The 18,420-nt window shown below is 37.5% G+C and overlaps 1 protein-coding gene across 2 annotated transcripts in view; it reads right to left on the reverse strand.

The window, feature by feature from the left end:
* Positions 1–13,673: 13,673 nt before the first annotated feature.
* Positions 13,674–18,420, reverse strand: part of PAPOLA (poly(A) polymerase alpha) — a 93,271-nt gene continuing 88,524 nt past the window's right edge. For both annotated transcript variants that reach the window (XM_045013933.1, XM_045013932.1), the window contains exon 22: positions 13,674–15,859. In XM_045013933.1, the coding sequence (XP_044869868.1) occupies positions 15,764–15,859 (96 nt within the window). In that variant the 3' untranslated portion in view covers positions 13,674–15,763. The remainder of the gene's footprint in view (positions 15,860–18,420) is intronic.

Below are 18,420 nucleotides of genomic sequence, written 5' to 3' on the forward strand. Positions count from 1 at the left end.
TTCTTAATCTTTGCACTGAGATCCAATGCAAGGAGAGAGGCGCCCACTCAAAACATACCCACGTTTGTGTGCTCATCAGAAAATGAGCACTGCAGTCTTGAACTCCATTGTTATGCCCTGTGCCATCTTGAGAGAGAGAGAGAGAGAGGGAGGGATTGGCACTGACTTTTCCTATCATAGGAGTAGTTATAAACTAAGTGGTAAGAATACGCAGAGAGCACACAGTAACGGATTAAACCTAAAATGGGGCCCTTTGTTTAGACTGCATCCAGCCCCCACTAAATAAATTGGTGTTCACAGCATTCTTGGTTCCTGATGCTACCTGCTCCCTAGTCTCTTTGGCAGATTCCACCACACTCCAGTGGGTCATCTCTGTCCTAGAAAAGGAGTCTCTGATTCAGGCTGAGAGAGTTCATAGGCCCCTAAACCTGGATCCACTTTAATCAACATGCAGGTAGTGAAGTAGCACTTACAACTTTTATCTTTGCAGACCTGGGTTTGAAGGTGACCTAATTCCCAAGCGAAATTAGTTGATGGCTTCCCCGGAGACAACTGTGCACGTAACAAGCGAACCATGAAGATGACCACACCTCAGCACAAAAGGAAGGCCCCAGGGCTGGGACAGGAAGAGGGAGTTGCAGGTGAGTGCTGAGGTGCATGTTCAAGAGTATCTCACAGCTCCTGCCCACATGATGCTCAGCTCTGGCCCATGTTAATGTCTTGTCACCTTGGCTAAACATTAAAAAAACATTTAAAAGAAAAGTCTTATGCATATGCAAAATGGATTCAAATATTTTCAGATTACACCATAGAAAAGCTGTGGCCTAGTTTTTGAAATACACATTTCACTTTCTGTTGCACACAGCTGGGTTTATATTGGCACTCACACTAATATGCAAAATGCAGTATCTTGTATTCATAAGAGACTCTTTATAAAATGCCAGGAGGGCACCTGTCTTCTTTTAAGTCTATATCATGACAAATAAAAAGCATGTATTAATGGCCAACTTCCAGCTCTGACCATAGCCTAAGAGGATATATGCCAGCTGGGTCTGAAAGAGTGTTTGAAGTAAGCACTGTCCCCTGGTCAAAAGGAGTTACGTACACTTTGTGGGAAAAGAGACTTGTTAATTAGAAGCAGAGTATTGGAGAGGAAGTGTTTGACAAAGTTGACCGCGTATGGAGCAATTATGGAGAAGTGTATACAAACTCATACACATAGTAGACACAGTCTGATCACTTGTGTAGAACGATACGAGGAGACCTGGTTCATTCAGATTAAGCATATAAACAAAAATTAATTGTATGCAGATCAACAAATGTAGCAAAACATCTGCATTCAGTGGTTATCGGTGTTCACATAGCTACCAAAAAAAATCAGGCAAAATTACCATGAGTAACCTGGGAAAATTGGTGGGATTTCCTATCTTAAGAGTCAAATATTAAAAGTGTCTCATCCCAGTACTTTCAAAGGAAAGAAACTGGTAGCAAGGTATTTGACATGACTGGCCTTCATCATGGGAAATTACTCCTCTCACCTTCCCATTTGACAGAGCCTGGATGTTTTTATTTTCAGGTCATGATGCAAGGCTCATCAATTTTCCAGGATTTTTACTGAGAAGATGGGTTGCAGTATATGAAATAATTTGACAAAGAAAGCTGGTTTTTGAAAGCTTGATTAAATGGGCAATTTTTATTTTAAGAGATGGATTGAACAGCCAAGCCTTTGCAATGGGGGCATTTAACGTCTGGCTTTGTACATTGTTCAATGTTTGTACAAGCACCTAGAGCCTCAGATAGTATATATTAATTTATTTTAAAAGCCCTAACATTGCATCACCCGTCGCATATCAGCCAGTGTCTCTCAAAAGTGCAGTGCCTTTATCATTCATTTGATTTATTTCACAAGGTTTAGGAAGGCAGAGTTCTATTCTCCGTGATGAAGTATTTCTTTTGAAATTTATAATTGTATTTGAATTGTAGTTAACCGCTTTCAATGCCTGATGCTATTTGAGGCATCCTCACTATGAGCAGCAGAATCATGCTGCACCACTGTCCCATCTTTTGTCATATCTGAACAAGTACTTCACATTGGTAAATCACTTAGAGATAAAAGTCATCAATAGCAAGAGCTCTGCCTAGAAATATTTGCATACAAGAGAAATGCACAGCAACAGCACAGGAGAAGCGTGCCTCGTATGTGGTATCTCAACAGCTCCCCTCGCTAGCCTTTGTTCTTCCCTGAAGTTTGCCATCAGATCATTCATTGCTACCATAGCCTCTCCCTCTTTGCTTTTAATTCAATATACTAAAGATATCAAATCATGGAAATCAAAGATGGAAAAGACCAAATAGGCCACGTAGAGACTGCAGTACAGGATAGTGCCATACAATGTGTTTTCTGTCTTCTTTATCTAAATTACTTTTAAGGTTGCCCTTTAAAAAAAAAATTCTGCTAACCAAGGACATCACAAGCTCAACTCCCAGCAGGATCAGCATAGACCACCATCCTTCCACAGAAGGTAGGGTACCATAAGGTCAGGTAAGATCTTGTTAACTCCTAGTTGTGCTTTAGTCAGGACATTAATGACCCCATCCAGGGCAATTTTCCCTCACTGTTGTGCAGCACTGTGTGCACTACTTGGCTGCCATACCAGAAATAAGTGACGGAGAGTCCTGTGGCACCCTACAGACTAACACCTTATAGACTAACAATCTACAAGGTGCCACAGGACTCTCTCGCTTTTTACAGATCCAGACTAACACGGCTACCCCTCTGATACTTGATACCAGAAATAGCTGTATTTCACTAATGATATATATGTGCATACATTATATATTGCCAAGTATCAAAACAAAAGAAGTCTGTCATCCTCTAAAAATGGAGAAGATAGTGCACAATCCTGATGTAAGGCAGCAACTGCTTGTGCAGTGTTATCTAATGTTCATTAAAGGAATCTCGCTGTGATCATACTATAACTGACACACTCATGTTTAATAAAATAAGCAACCTCAGGGCAGCTCCGGGACAAAGTCCCTGCCCTCAGGCCATGTCCTGCTTCCTGGACCAAGGAAGGAACAGCATAGGGGAGAGGAAGTGGGACTCAAAGTGGGCAGGATTGGTTGCAGGCAGCAACTCAGCAGCTTCTCTTACCAAGAGTCACTGAACCCTCCTTTCTCATTGCCACAATGCTTTACGGTGGCCTAACAGCCCAGACATTAGCCAGTCTCCAGGTTATATTCCCTGCATAGATCAGTGGGCATAAAAGCAACAACCAGAGGCTTTGTGGGGGTTAATATAGTAAGGTGCCTGGAAATTCCTGGGTAAAAGATGTAAGTGTAAAAAAATGCATTAATTCTACAATACTTACAAAAGCCTGCTTTAAAAGGGAACATGAGGAGATGTTTGTTAACAATTAGCTATAATCTAATAAAGGTCTTTTGACATTGATGCAGGGAGTGTGAATTTTATGTTGATCAATTAGGCTAACCGTCTTGGTTAGCCATTTTACTGATAACAAGAACAGTCAGGATCAAAGCCTACAATGAGGGATATATAAAATATAATGCCTCCCCCCCTCCAAAAAAACCTATTATGCTACAAGGACTCACAAAAAGGAAGGATAAGATGAGGACTTTTAAGAAGGGCAGTGTGCTATAAAGGTGGTAGAGTAAAGATACTGCTTTAGTTTCACTTGGTAGTGAGCCATCATTTTGCTAAACGGGGTGTGCTCTTTTTATAACTAACATATGACAATGTCTGTCCGGTACAGAATTCAATACAGAATACGAAAACTTCATATGTAAAAGAATCTGTTTAAACAACTATAGTCATCTTACATGGGCCTTCATTTTTCTATTTCCCCATTCCCAATTACTGCTAATCCAATTCCTGACTCAGATTATATTTAAATTACAGTATCTCTCTGCATTCAGTGAAGACAATGATCAGAAATAGAAGGGAGACTGTGCTGTCAAAAAACAGAATGCATCAAAACAAGAACAGTTTGTTCTTCCATTATAGTTGGTATATAAACTGGGTAAAATGTGGGGTGGTTATTTTAACAGAGGCTACAAACAGCAAGGATTCACAGAGCTCTACATGGTTAAGAGCTACATTCATTGCCAGCATTTGGACCACAGAAATTTGCTGATATTACTTTTCCCAGTATAAACGACTGGTTGTTGGCTGTAACAATCCAGGGGATATAAAAGACCTAGTGGTTAGAAATTAGGAGTAAGTGATTACTTATATTTTCAGCTCTATTGCTGAATCACTGGGTGACATTGGGCAAGACATAATCTCTATCTTTATTTACCCATCTAATATATGCGTCTACTACTATATTTATTTAGCTCATAGGGGTGTCATGAGACAATTAATGTCTGCCCAAAGCTTTGAGATCATCAGATGAAAGGTGCTTATATAAAATATTATAAAGACAATGAGAAAAATGGATCAGTGCCAAGGCAGTCAATTGGACAAACGGCTTCTCATATCAGCATTGTCCATATTTCACTTTCTAGTTTATCAGTGGAAATATACACTGCTGTTTAAATAAAAACTCATACATATTCAACTGTGTACAGACCCAGTCACCACAGTTTATAGTTTGAAAACCATTAGAAAGCTTTAAGAGAATTGTTAGCAAGACATATATTGTACCTTGAGTCCTAGCTGTAAATAGTCCATCTTACAGTGTTTGTACACACTAAGGAGAAATTTCCTATGGCAGCTACCAGCATGTATGTGGGGTTTAAGTAAAAAAAAAATTTATACACTGTAATATTTGATCAATGGGCACTGGAATTGCTTTCTCTTGACTGTTTTATGGGCAAGAGCTTGAATTTAGTATCTACCAAGCACATCACCAATGCCTAAATAAATAAGAATCTTTTACTTCTCCGAGGATACCCATGTCTTAGTATTGAGACTACAGGCATTAATCTTTTACCAAAGGACTGGAGGGAGGAACTCCTTTCAGTGCCTTAATGGGCTGGAGGGACCACCAATGAATGGAAGACCATCTCCTATGTTTCTCCCGCAATTTGGTGATGGGTAACCATAGCTGATTAAACAGCATTCAAAGCCGCACTGGTACTGTAATCCAAAGTGCAAGCCACAAAATAGGTGAATCTCATGCCTGAACAGCTGTAATATGGTTCTGCCCCCTCAGTCCTTAGCAGCAATAGCCTCATGCCTCACTGCTATAGATAGGGCTGGTTCAGCCAAAGGTGCCAAAACTTCAGCTGCAAGGGTCCTACCATTTCTGGTATGATCACTACTCATGCTCCCATGGGGCTAAGCATGAGCTACTTTTTACCTAATTCCAATGAGCTCTATAACATGGAAGTAGTCCCACTCACAATAGTGGTAAGCACTGGTGAGGCCTCATTTGGAGTACTGTGTCCAGTTTTGGGCCCCACACTACAAGAAGGATGTGGATAAATTGGAGAGAGTCCAGCGGAGGGCAACAAAAATGATTAGGGGGCTGGAGCACATGACTTATGAGGAGAGGCTGAGGGAACTGGGATTGTTTAGTCTGCAGAAGAGAAGAATGAGGGGGGATTTGATAGCTGCTTTCAACTACCTGAAAGGGGGTTCCAAAGAGGATGGATCTAGACTGTTCTCAGTGGTAGAAGATGACAGAACAAGGAGTAATGGTCTCAAGTTGCAGAGGGGGAGGTTTAGGTTGGATATTAGGAAAAACTTTTTCACTAGTAGGGTGGTGAAGAACTGGAATGGGTTATCTAGGGAGGTAGTGGAATCTCCTTCCTTAGAGGTTTTTAAGGTCAGGCTTGACAAAACCCTGGCTGGGATGATTTAGTTGGGTTTGGTCCTGCTTTGAGCAGGGGGTTGGACTAGATGACCTCCTGAGGTCCCTTCCAACCCTGAGATTCTATGATTCTATGATCTGTTGATAGCAACACATTTCCTTGTTTCTTCATTGCTGTCTTTTGTAAAAAAAACAAAAAAACAACACAACGTGGCTCTTTTTGTCCACAGATTTCAAAGTGCTCTACAACATAATAAAAAATGATCTTTACGGTACAGATGGGGAAACTGAAGTGCAGTCAAGTTAAAAGCCTGAAAACGTAATAGCAGATTTTTAAAAAAAAATTGCTATGTAGTTGTGCTCCAGAACTAAACTTTCCCCAAAATTAAAGCAGTTTCCGTACAAATGTGAACCATGTCCAAAAATACCTGCCTGAGGGCTTGTCTACACTTAAACCACTATAGTGGCATAGCTGAGCCACTGTAGCACTTCAGCATAGACAGTACCATGCCAATGGGAGAGATTCTCCCATTGGCATAGGTAATCCACCTCCCCAACAGACAGTAGCTAGGTCATCAAAAGAATTCTTCCACCATTCTGCTGTCTACACCGGGAGTTAGGTTGGTATTGCTATATCTCCCAAGGGCATGGATTTTTCACACCTGAGACACGTAGCTATATTGATGTAAATTCCCAGTGTAGACCAGGCCTGAGTCTGCAGACAGCATGACACTTCAGCATTAGAACTCACTGGTTTCTGGACTGAGTTTTGCTTCTGCCTAGTCATTTGGGGTAGGTCTACACAGCAAAGAAACCCCCTGGCTGGCCCATGCCAGCTAACTCAGGCTTGAGGACCCTGTAGGGTGGGCGGGTCCCAAGCCTGGAAGTCTACATAGCAATGAAACAACCCTGCACCTTAGCCAGAGTCAACAGGCATGGGCCAGCCACAGGTTTTTCTCTGCTGTGTAGACATACCCCCACGAGCCTAGATCAACATGACACCAAGAAAAAGTTTTGTACTAATGGGAAGCCATCCTCAAGTCACTTACCAGACTGCCCAAACTTCAGTATTTTTGACTTTCAGGAAAGTTACATTTACTTGACAACCAAGACAACATTCTACTCCCTTCAGCCCTCCACCATCCTCTTCCAGTCTACAGAGTATACCTTGTAAATAGAAACTTGTCCTAATACAGTGTGGCATAAAAAAAATTCCCCAACCATCCCTGTAAGGTCAGACCAAAAACTTAAAGCATCACCAAAAAGGAAATCATAGATCCATCTGGATGTTCATGGAGCTGGAAGAGTGGATTCACTATCTGGAATACAGCAGAAAGCCCTGTCTCCAGTACACTGAAAACTGTATGTCTCACCATATAATATGTCTACAACACCTGCTCTGTTTTGTTAGAAGCATGATAGTGGTATACTCCAAATTAATTCTGAGAAGTACAATTAGTGTACTGTACCATGCCAAAAAACCCACGTTTTTATACACTGATGAAAACATGAGGAAAAACCTGCTCTTAGATGTGGTTTCACAATATAAAAATGTGATTTAAACAGGGAAACCAGCCATAGTTAACTTGATAAGATCTATATTATTTTATTACAGTAGCACCCTCAGTAAGTAAGGCTGAAATTTAAGATTACAGATACGCAAAAGGAAGGAATACAACATCAGACTAAACAATTCAGGTGGTAACTGACTATAGTGGTAACTAAAAATTAACTAGTGTTATCTATCTAAAGAACTCTAGTTTAACTTCAAGATCTCACCTGAAAGGAGAAAGCCACCATGAGATATGGCTGAGCTGTGATTTAATAAACACCAAGGTAAAGCAATACTGAATTGGCCAATCTCAGTTTTTATCTTCTCTGGGAGGATGTACCTATTATTCATATATCAGATGCCACACATCTGAATTTACAGATACAAAACCAGGTAAATCTAAGACTACAGAGCCCCTACTGGTGTGTATTACATGTACAGTAGGGTTCAAATAATAATTTTACAGAATCTTCCTTATGAAGATTCTCAAAATACTTCACAAATATTAGACCTCAACATTCCTGTGAGGAAGGTCTGAAACATTCTCATTTTACTGATGGAGAAACTGAGGAAAAAGATCAAGTGACCCAATCAAGCTTATATGTTCATGCCCATCTCTGGACTAGATTCCCCACACCCCTCTATCTCCTGACTCAGTGTTGTGCACTGATCATTAGAAAATGCTGCTTCCAGTGAAAGTAGGGAATCCAAAGAAATGTTTAAATTTTTATAGTACCCATACATTTTAAGTCATTTTTCCCCCCAGATGTAAGGCATGGCATGGCATGCAACGTATTTTGAACCTTGAAACAAAAATGTAACTTTTATTCACACAGAATTTGAACAATCAGCTACTTCTGAAGAGACTGCACACATTTCTATAGACCACACTGCATAAGAGGAAAGGCCTTACACTGTGCAAAGAAAAGCTGATGCAGCTGAGGAATGTATAGAATTTTTGCTAAAATACTGACAATTAGTTGACTGTCCCATAGATAAAATTAAACACTTAACAAAATGTATCAATATAAATTATAGAAATTAAAAGTTACCCATATTTGGACATCAAGAGGTTTGAGTCCAGATTCAAAGTTTTAGCACCTACTATATGTATGACTAAATGAAACAATGTGACAGAACCTAAATTAACACACACAAACATAAAAGTTATAAACAAATAAGTAAATAAATTCCCCACTTTACGTAAATAACCCCAAACTAGAAACTTATTTTCAAGAAAAAAAATCCTCAATTTTATGTTAATCTTTTAATGATTGTTGGGCCAGACAGTAAAAGCAACTTTGTGCTGTGGCTGTAAAGACTCAAACTGTGAATTTCATGCTTCATTATTTTTTTTTAAATACACCCCACAGTAATCAATTCAAAGTATTCTCACTGCTCAAAAAGCAACCAATGGTGAGAAGCCCAAACTTGCTGTTTAGACTTTATCTGCAAAAGGGAGAACATCTGGTGCACTTCTGGCTAGATAGGTTTTAGGGGCAACATCACTGGAGAATACAATGCAGATCCCAGATCTCCAAAGGAAGGATAAGCGTAGAAATGAGAATCATATAGCCACAATAGAAAAAATTTCTTGGGTTTCTTTAGTCTTATAGCAGGTGATTGGTAGAACCTCAGTAAGTAAGCTGAGATTCTTGGGACTCAAACCTGTTTTCACATGCTCAAAGATTTCTGAAATGTTCTCTTGGAGCTAAGATTTCACATGATTGATCCTAGCCAAGATGTAAAATATGGAAACTTAAGAGCAAAATCCTTTCAGTCATATTGAGCTATTGCAAAAAGGCGTTAATTAGGATTTTTCTGATGATTAAAGAGAAAAACGTAAATTCTTTTTTTGCCAGCCTATAAATCAAAAAAAGTACATGCTTCAAACTTTACATGCACACAGTCCCTTTGTAGAAATTGTAACCGTTAGTGGGTTAGGAAGAAGTGTACAAGGATGTAATTTGAAAAAATCACTTCTGGGCATGCTTAGTAGGAATTTACAGATTTTTTTTTTTTTTTTTTTTTAAAGCAGACTACTAAATCTTTGCCCCCTTTGTGTGATCATAATGTACATTTTCCAAGTCAGGGCTAGGCTCTCCTGTTAGGATAACATTAGAATACTTCTGTCTTATGTTATCTGTGCCATTCTGTCTCAAAGAATGAGTTTCCACTGCACAAAGTGGGTTGGCACAAAAACCAGAAGAATATAAAGACGCTCCCTCCTGCAAACAAAAAAGACAACACACTAAATAAGATTGGAAGTGGGTATAATAACCCCAGACTAATTATTCCTGAAAATAAGGAAAGTAGATTTCTCCTCAGATGGTTACAACTAATATATACTGTAAAAATGTTCCCAGCAGACACACTACTTCTAGTAGTCAGAATAATTTGATCAAGAATAAACACAAAGCCTGTGCCCTCCTCAGAGTGAAGATTAAGAACAGCTAGAAATACCATTAGTACACATACATAAGGCTGCACAAACATGGACAAACTACAAATGTTATATCAGTCTTGCCATTCTCATATTGTGATGGATTAAAATTATTCACAATAAACTGTGGCTAAGACACTGAGCACATCCATCCATCATTCTAGGCCACTCTTATTCCAACCATGTCATCGAGTTGAATCAAGCTTATGACACATCTCGGCAGGGAGATTCCTAAGGAAGCTAATATCTAGATTGAGTACATGAATAATGCATTTTTCCATAAAAGCCCAAGATGTTAGCTTTAGCCTTAACAAGGAAACAGAGTTTTACTTCATTGAACAGGACCAAAATGGAAAATTCTTAAAGTCCTAACAGAGCAACCTCAAAAATATTTCAGGATTGTACATTTAGAATGGCATGTGTGTCATATTTCAAACTGAACTTTCTCTTATGCCATGAAACTAATCAAAACCAGTGTGTGAAAAATAGCCCAAATTAAAATGGATGCCAGAAAGTTAAAAGCTTGATAGAAATCCTGTAGTAAAGCTGAAGATTCTTCTCTCCTCATGCACCTAACAGTCTTGGCACAGTGTCCAGGAATGGCCGGCTCTCTGCTGGGGGCAGCATTCTTGGCTCTGAAGGTAGAGCATGCCCTGTCACTCATGAGCAGCAGTCCCATCTAACTGTCTCTTTTCAACAACTTTATCATCAATCTCTTTATTAACAGCTCCATTGCAGACAGAGAACGTAAACAAGAACCAATGCTCATGCCATATTTCTGGAAGGTAAAGAGTACCAGGCACCATGCAGTGTGCAAGTTTGTAAAGAGGGTATTTGAAGCAGAAGAAACTGAATCCATAAAAAACTGCTTTTGTTTAATTGTATTAAAAATACACATTTTATCATGCCGAAGGTCTTAATTTAGAAGCAATCTAAAATTGACTGATTTTGAAAAAAAAATCAATTAAAGAATATTCCTCAACTTCAAACTCCAGAAACTTCCCTCAATTGATTTCATTTTGCAGCTCAAATTGAACTGTCATATTAGTCAGGGCTACATGATCTAATATACCTTTCAACTTTAATAATTCACCATTCATGCAAAGAAAGTATTTTATGTTTTAAATGCCTTAGGACTGCATATTATTACTATAGAAGCAAACTTATACCATAATATGAAGAAAATTGTTTTCAGTGAACTCTAATAAATCTATGTATCAATTAAAACAATTGAAGATTTTTTTTAAACTACATAAAATGTGACCCAGAGTAGCCTTATCAGGAAAATTTATTTTTAAAAGGACAAAAGTAAAATGTATTCATAAAATGAGAATTGCTAGCTTGTAAATAAAACATACAAATTAGAGGCAAGAGGCAAGTAAGATATGCTAGCTTGTGAGATGTCCAGTGTCTGTATGGGTCACTGGAATTATGGGGCTGTTTGAAAAATAGCCAGTACTTTTAATGTTAAAAAAAAAAAAAAGATTCAGCTTACTTAGCCAACTAAGTCTGAATTTTTACCATCATGCATTAATAGCATTTGCTTTATTATTCTTTTCCATTACAGCTGAAAGTCTCATCTGGGTACAAATTCTTATTTAAAACAGTAATTTACTGGAACACTGAGTTTGAGAATATCTGCATATACCATTAAGCACAGTTTTTCCATCCATCAAGAGGTGGTTTTATTTGAATTAGTTTTCTCATTCAATATCTTTAAAGCTTGTTTTGTTAGTTTTTCATTAAAACACATGTAGGAGCTTTTTACTTGCACTTAGATGAATTAGAAACATTTGACTACGATACTAGACTTATGTATACACAGACAAGTGGAATAATTTTAGTGAATGTGACTTGACCCAATTCTCTAGATGTGAAACCCCTACCCCCGCCCAAAAAACTGCATTATAGAATATAGTGAAAACAGAATATGACTAAACTTTATTAAAAAAAAGTTTAAATATCCAAATAAACAGAGGGGACATCCAGCAGTAGTTCACTGTATTATTTTTTAAATAATAATGCATGCTCTCTGAAGTTTGATATCAAAGTTAACTTTTTTTGGTGATGACATTGGCAGATGTTTGATGTTTATAGATATTTCAATTAGTAGTTTGAACTTTGTACACATATGAAATTGCATCTGCCTCCAACAACAAATCCATGCTTTGTTTCTAGTGAACAGTTAAAAAATATTTAAAGGTGATTAAAGTAAACTAAATAAAAAATGGCTATTACTGCTATGTTCTATAGCATGAACATTGGGATCTTTGAAAACATGCACCTACAGGGCATATTCTTTATTATTTTTATGGAAGAGCGTAGAAGTGGAGATTTACTTAATTCCGTGACTTCCAATCAATTGTTTGTTCACCTATAGTAATGGTCACAAGATGTAAAACACTTCAGCTGCTTTTCAGGTGGACAACTCCAAGGAATTAAAATGAGTAAGCTGTAGTGACCATTTGAACATATGAGAATTCTTTTATAAGTAGTCACATATTTTCAAAGAATGTAAATGGAAGAAAATAAACTAAAGGAACAAATATTTACATACCAAAAAGCTATTTTCCTTTCACTGTTAAATTTAGTTGGGATGAGAGAATGGACAAGTTTAGCTTTTGGCTTAAAGTGATGTCAAGTCCAGTGTACTCTCTATTGCAAGTTTGTTTTGTTATTTCAGCTGTAGAACTGTTCAGCTTTTTTTTTATTATTATTTAAACATAGCACTTGAAATGAAGCATAAGAACAGTTAGATTTTTCAGGGTACATTTAGTGATTTTCTTTTTATATTCCAATTACTACTTAAAGCTACTGCTCACTTACCACCAGAGGCAATGCTATGCTGCTCTTGGAGGAGCAAAAGGTGTGATAAGAGAGTGTAAATAGAGGTCTAGAGCACTCACTGATCCACAATATAAAAGCAAAATTTTAGCCAACAATCACTAGTTCAGTGAAGCCTAACATACCCAAAGCGACCTAGTTGTGGAAATTAGGTGCTATTTTTATTAAAAGCACAGTAGTAACAGTACAAATTTAAGTCAATTTTAGGTCACATTTCTAAATGTTTGCTGGATTGGGCCCGCAAGCTAATAAGATCAATGAAGTGATGCACAGCTACTGGCACCTTTTGAATTTGTAGTTTCAGTGCATGCTGGAGTCAGTGGAAGAAAAACAAGAGAAACAGTGCCATCTGCTGATCCTATAATGAACTACTTCCAAGACAAGAAGCATGGTGCATTTTACAGAGTACACCATAACTGTTTCAATTAATATTTTTACCTTAGAGCAGTGATGGGCAACCTGGGGCCCATCAGCGTGCTGGCCAGTGCTTCCTGTAGCTCTCATTGGCCAAGAACAGCGAACCGCAGCCACTGGGAGCTGCGGGGGGGCATGCCTGTGGATGGTCAACGTCAGTAAAATGCCTTGCGGCCTGCAATCAGATTACCCTGATGGGCCGCATGTGGCTTGTGGGCTGCAGGTTGCCCACCACTGCCTTAGAGGATAAAAAGTTAGATCAAGTTTTTTAAAAAAATAATAGTCTACATAAACTGATTATATATGCTATTTTTCTAGTTTTGCCTACCCCAGTCTTTAAGATTTTGAGGCAGGCACCCAAGTCAGGGAACAAGAACGGGCTGCTATTCAAATGGATTTGTTCTTTTTAAAACAAAGTGACAACAAAATAGCAATTTACATTTTTCTTCTAAAAACAGACTAAAATTTAGCATACTGCTAAATGCCATTTTTTAAATCCAGACCATTTAAAAGTGCATTGTTCTTATCAGGCAGCATTACATTCTATATCAGCAGAAACAATTAAGTAATTTAACTGACAAGTCTGGAATAAAAACAAACAGGAAAAGCAATTTTGGACATTTGAAGAAAAGTCAGGCAAATGTGGGATTGTGCTGTTTTTTATTGTGTTTTCAATGGAGAAATACATCATCTGTTTACAAAATAGCTCTTGAAAAATACAAGGAGTACAGATACTATAAAACAAAGCAAACTCCAGTCATGAGACACTACGTACATCATGCGAAAGCAACAGTCTGATCTCCAGGTTATGAAAACTAGAATTAAAAAGTCACTATACAGAAAGATTCCAAGTTCCCAGCTTGGCAAAACTTGGGTGCAGTTACATGAAATGTTTAATAAAATGAAAAAAAGATTTCCCAATGTGTAAACAAAATGACAAAACTAAATTTGTGCCTGGCAATTTCGATCTAAACTCCATAACTACACAAAATACACAGACACCTTGTACACTTCAATTGTTAGTATAACCTTTTTCGAGGTGGATGACAGCAGGCTGCACAGGGCAAGGGAAAGAGAAATATTGTATACTAGACATCTTAGACAAATGGCAAAAAGAAAAACCTCAGTTACTGCACAGCCTAAGAAAAAAAAAGTAAGCTACACTCCGTCTTTGGAAAATTAATTTAGAAGGATATGGGGAGAGAGTGTAAGTAATTTAATTTTAACATGAAAGAAGCACATGTAATAGGATGGAGCACAATGGGAGGAGGAATTCATAAAACATGCTAATCAGAAAGTATGGGAAGGATGATTTTTACCATCCCAGTTATTTCAGACTAAGTAATAATAACAAAGTTTGTTATCTACATCTGGTATTATCACCAACATCCCTCATGTTTCCTAAACACTGATGTTCTGCTGCTTAATCATGAGAGATTCAGTTCTTTTAAAGAAAAGATTTGCTGCTAATCCTTTTTTGCTAGGACTACAGAACAAAAAGTAGGAGGAGTAGAGAGAGCTTGCTAGATGTCAAGTGCTTTCTAGAAATATGATTGTTAAAAATTCAGTGTTGTTCAGTATGTAAAACTACTATTTTTGATAAGCCATCTAGAAATAAAAAAAGATTAAAATCGCTGGGGAATTTTTTTTGCCTTTATATTTAAAATTTGAAATGTTTTAATGAAGACAGGACTTTTATGGAGTGTACAAAAATTATCTTATATTTAGTGGTCAAAAGGCCATCAAGACAGGTGTTATGCTTCACAGGCCCAGTTTATTCACTCTGAAGTTTTAGCCATGGGACAAAATTTGGTGTTTGTGCCTTTGGGCCCCAAAGTATTGGGTTTATCTAATGTCATGAGTTTAGGTTATTAAAAAACAAACAAACAAAAAAAAATTTGTTTTTGACCTTTGTCCTATTTTGTGCATACAAGCTGCAAAAAACATTAAACACAAAAGCTTTTTCCAAGAAATATGGCAAGGGGATCAGCAAGGGAGTAAGGAGTTTGATTAGGTCAAAGGAAAGTGTATTTGCTGTTTGATCGCTGATCTGTATGCACCATAAAATAATCCTATAAATAAAAATAGATCACATCTTAATCATGTCCCATCAAATACCAAATGCTTCCCAATTATTTTCTCAACATATGTCATATAACCTCAAGATTTGACATTTTATTTTAAAGGTTTACTGCTGCTTGATGGTAATTTAACTAGATATACTGTACACTTTGTCTTCAATGTACAGTATATCACAGAATGTTATCCAATTCGCAGATTACTAGTACTGAAGAATCTCTTCAATAAAAATGAAAGAATATCAGTTGAATATCTAAAATTAGTCATACTCCAATAAAAAAGGTACATAAAAGTGCATTTAAGGGATTCTTATGCCAGTTTTAGCTCAAAATTTTCAAACAATGCATCAAACATAAATCCAATCAGAATGTCAATTATGGCTACAAATAGTGTTCATGTTTGTTTTTAAAGGCAGTAATCCTTCGAAATATTTAATGCAACTGTTGCTAACACATTAAAAGTACTCCTGGCTTCACATACTAACCTGGACTTCCAAAGAGGTGGTGATTACAGCCCAGTCAGGGAAGTGCACAAAATATACCTAAATCCATTTGCAGTCATGTTCTAGTCTTGCACCCTCCGTTCTCCTTTTTTAGCATTAGAAGACAACAGGTTGAGTTGGCAGATATTGTTTATGGACCCCTGAGGTTGTTTTTACCGATTCAATCTCAGTTTTATTGAATTCTTGATAACAGGAATAGGATTTGCAGGGAGAGCAGGGATATCTGAAAGGTCTGTACTGGGTGTTTTCTGACATGAAAGAGGAAAAAGGAAAAATGTTACATGTATTTTAATTCTCCAAAAATATTAGTTTAACAGGAAGCAAATATCTGAGCACCAGGTTTTAAAGGTTTATGTTGTAATATATTTTGATAGGGTATTCAGAAATATATACCAAAAATAGTGTTAATTACAACTTTTATTAGCCAACAGAAAATGTGATAGTTAAGGAAAGAATGTTTATAATAGTCCCTCTCGTAGCATGCATTTAGTTTTCTACAAGTTGATGAAATAGGAAAAATAGAGCTCAACAACAACATACCTGAAAAACTCCCACACATAGGTTTATTGCACGAGTCCTACAAATGCTATCTGAATTTTTCTTCTTCTTTAGGATGACTTTAAACTATTTGATATCTGAGATTCCCCCCTTGTGGAGGCACAACGAAGTACAACTGGAACCTATTTATCATAATTTCCTATTTCAGAAATACACTGCTGATACTGATAAAGTTACAGGATTTTGTAGTTTGTTCATGAAACCAAACTAAACCGCACACTTGAAAAATCAATGCTCAAACTGCGAGTAAGAATTTAAAAACTGTTTACATCTAAAAATTCGAATTGATTATATTGTGTCTATATTTAAAAAATTTGCCAAAAAATTTGTACTGCCAACCACTGCCTAACATCAGTTAGGCTTTCCATATTAAAGAACGGCAAATAGTATAATACTGTTTGATGGCATTAAGAAAATTTATAACGCTCAAAACTGGACTCAGAGAAAAAGATGAACTAAGCTGGCTTCTCCTCATTTGTGGAAATTTTTTTAAAAAAAATATTAAAGAAAGTTAAAACTAATGCAGCACGACTCATTAGTATAAAACAAAACAAGGGAGCAAAACAAAGAACACGGGAATCCAAAGATTTATTATGAACAAAAAGGATATAATTTACCAATATGTTTAAGAAACCCTGTATTTTCTATACTTAATTGTCAAATTTTTATTTAAAATAATTTTCAGTTGCCCCTCTCCTGACCATATCACTTTAGACATCATGGTGCTCAAATTATTTTGTACTGCTTTTCAGAGTTTATTAGGAAAGTTTCTCTCTTATATGTACGGATGGTCAAAATTCACACAAGTTTTTCTGTGCACAGGGAAAAACGGTGCACGGTACGATGACTACTGTGTTTACTGACCTTCCCCTATAAATGAACTGAGGTAATAGTGATAGATACGGCAGTGAGTGTAACAGAAGCAGAGCTCAGACAGTACACAATAGCTGTTGTATCTTTATTCACTTCAAACATTTTCTTCTGCTTTTCCCTAAGTTTACTCCTATTTTCTGGCTTATGTTAGCCAAACTTTCTAGAGCTTTTGAATTGTCAGGAATAAGCAGGAGCACGCTTCTATGACTTACTCTGTGCAAAGCAGATAAAACTGGGAAATATGGTGACAGATGTAGCAAGACCTAGATCCGTGGTGGGAAACCTGTGGCCCATGGCCCGTCAGGGTAATCTGCTGGTGGGCTGCGAGACAGTTTGTTCACATTGATCATCCACAGACACAGCCGCCCACAGCTCCCAGTGGCCGCGGTTTGCCATTCCCGGCCAATGGGAGATGCAGGAAGCTGCGGCCAGCTTGTGCCTGCGGATCATGCCACTTCCTGCAGGTCTCATTGGCCCCGAACCATGGCCACTGGATGCTATGGACAGCCGTGCCTGCGGATGGTCAACGTGAACAAACTGTCTCGCGGCCCGCCAGCAGATTACCCTGACGGGCCGCAGGTTGCCCACTACAGACCTAGATAAAGCCCACCAGAATTTTGCAACATCCAAACTGCATCTCTGCCATGATTGCAACAAATCATTTTCTGAGATGTCAGAACTAGGGAAACTTAATAAAGAACATAGGTCTTGGACAACTGAAAACTTTTGTTTATTTCAATATTTGTTACTAAGTGAGCTATAAAGATGCTGATTTCTGTGAAGCAAACTATTTTATCTTTTTTGCTGAGCATATACAATACATGAAACCTAGTTTGTCATAAACCATCTTGGCACCTACATAATTTGTTTACTGCTTACCTCATTTCAAATCAAGTTAAGTGACCTATGCAGCAGTGCAGCTATTTAGACAAGTACGTGTCTACAAGAGGTTTGCAATGGTGCAGCTACATTAATGGAGTAATAATAGTGTATTAAAACCCCAGTGTAGACTAAGCCTTGTTTTAGAAATGTTACAAATAATATGGAATTTCAAAGGAAAAAAAACTTAATTATGGTGCTAGATAGCTGTATAGTTGAAGACTCATTCTTTTCAGGGTATCTACTGAGAAGCAACATGCAGGTAGGAGAATATGTGAAGTTCTCTATTTAACATATATTTGAGAGCAGCTGTCTCTGAATAGGAATTATTTAACTGACTTGTTAGAAGTCCTCCCCCTCTTAGATTACATCATAAAGGGAAGAACAAAGAAAAAAAGTGAGCCATACTTTAAAAATGTTGTTCTGTCAAATAAATATTAAGGGCACAACTGAGAAAAGATAAGAGTCAGTCCAGCTTTTCTAACTAGCAACACAGGCA

Source organism: Mauremys mutica, chromosome 4, assembly GCF_020497125.1.
Source record: "Mauremys mutica isolate MM-2020 ecotype Southern chromosome 4, ASM2049712v1, whole genome shotgun sequence".
NCBI classification, from domain to species: Eukaryota; Metazoa; Chordata; order Testudines; family Geoemydidae; genus Mauremys; species Mauremys mutica.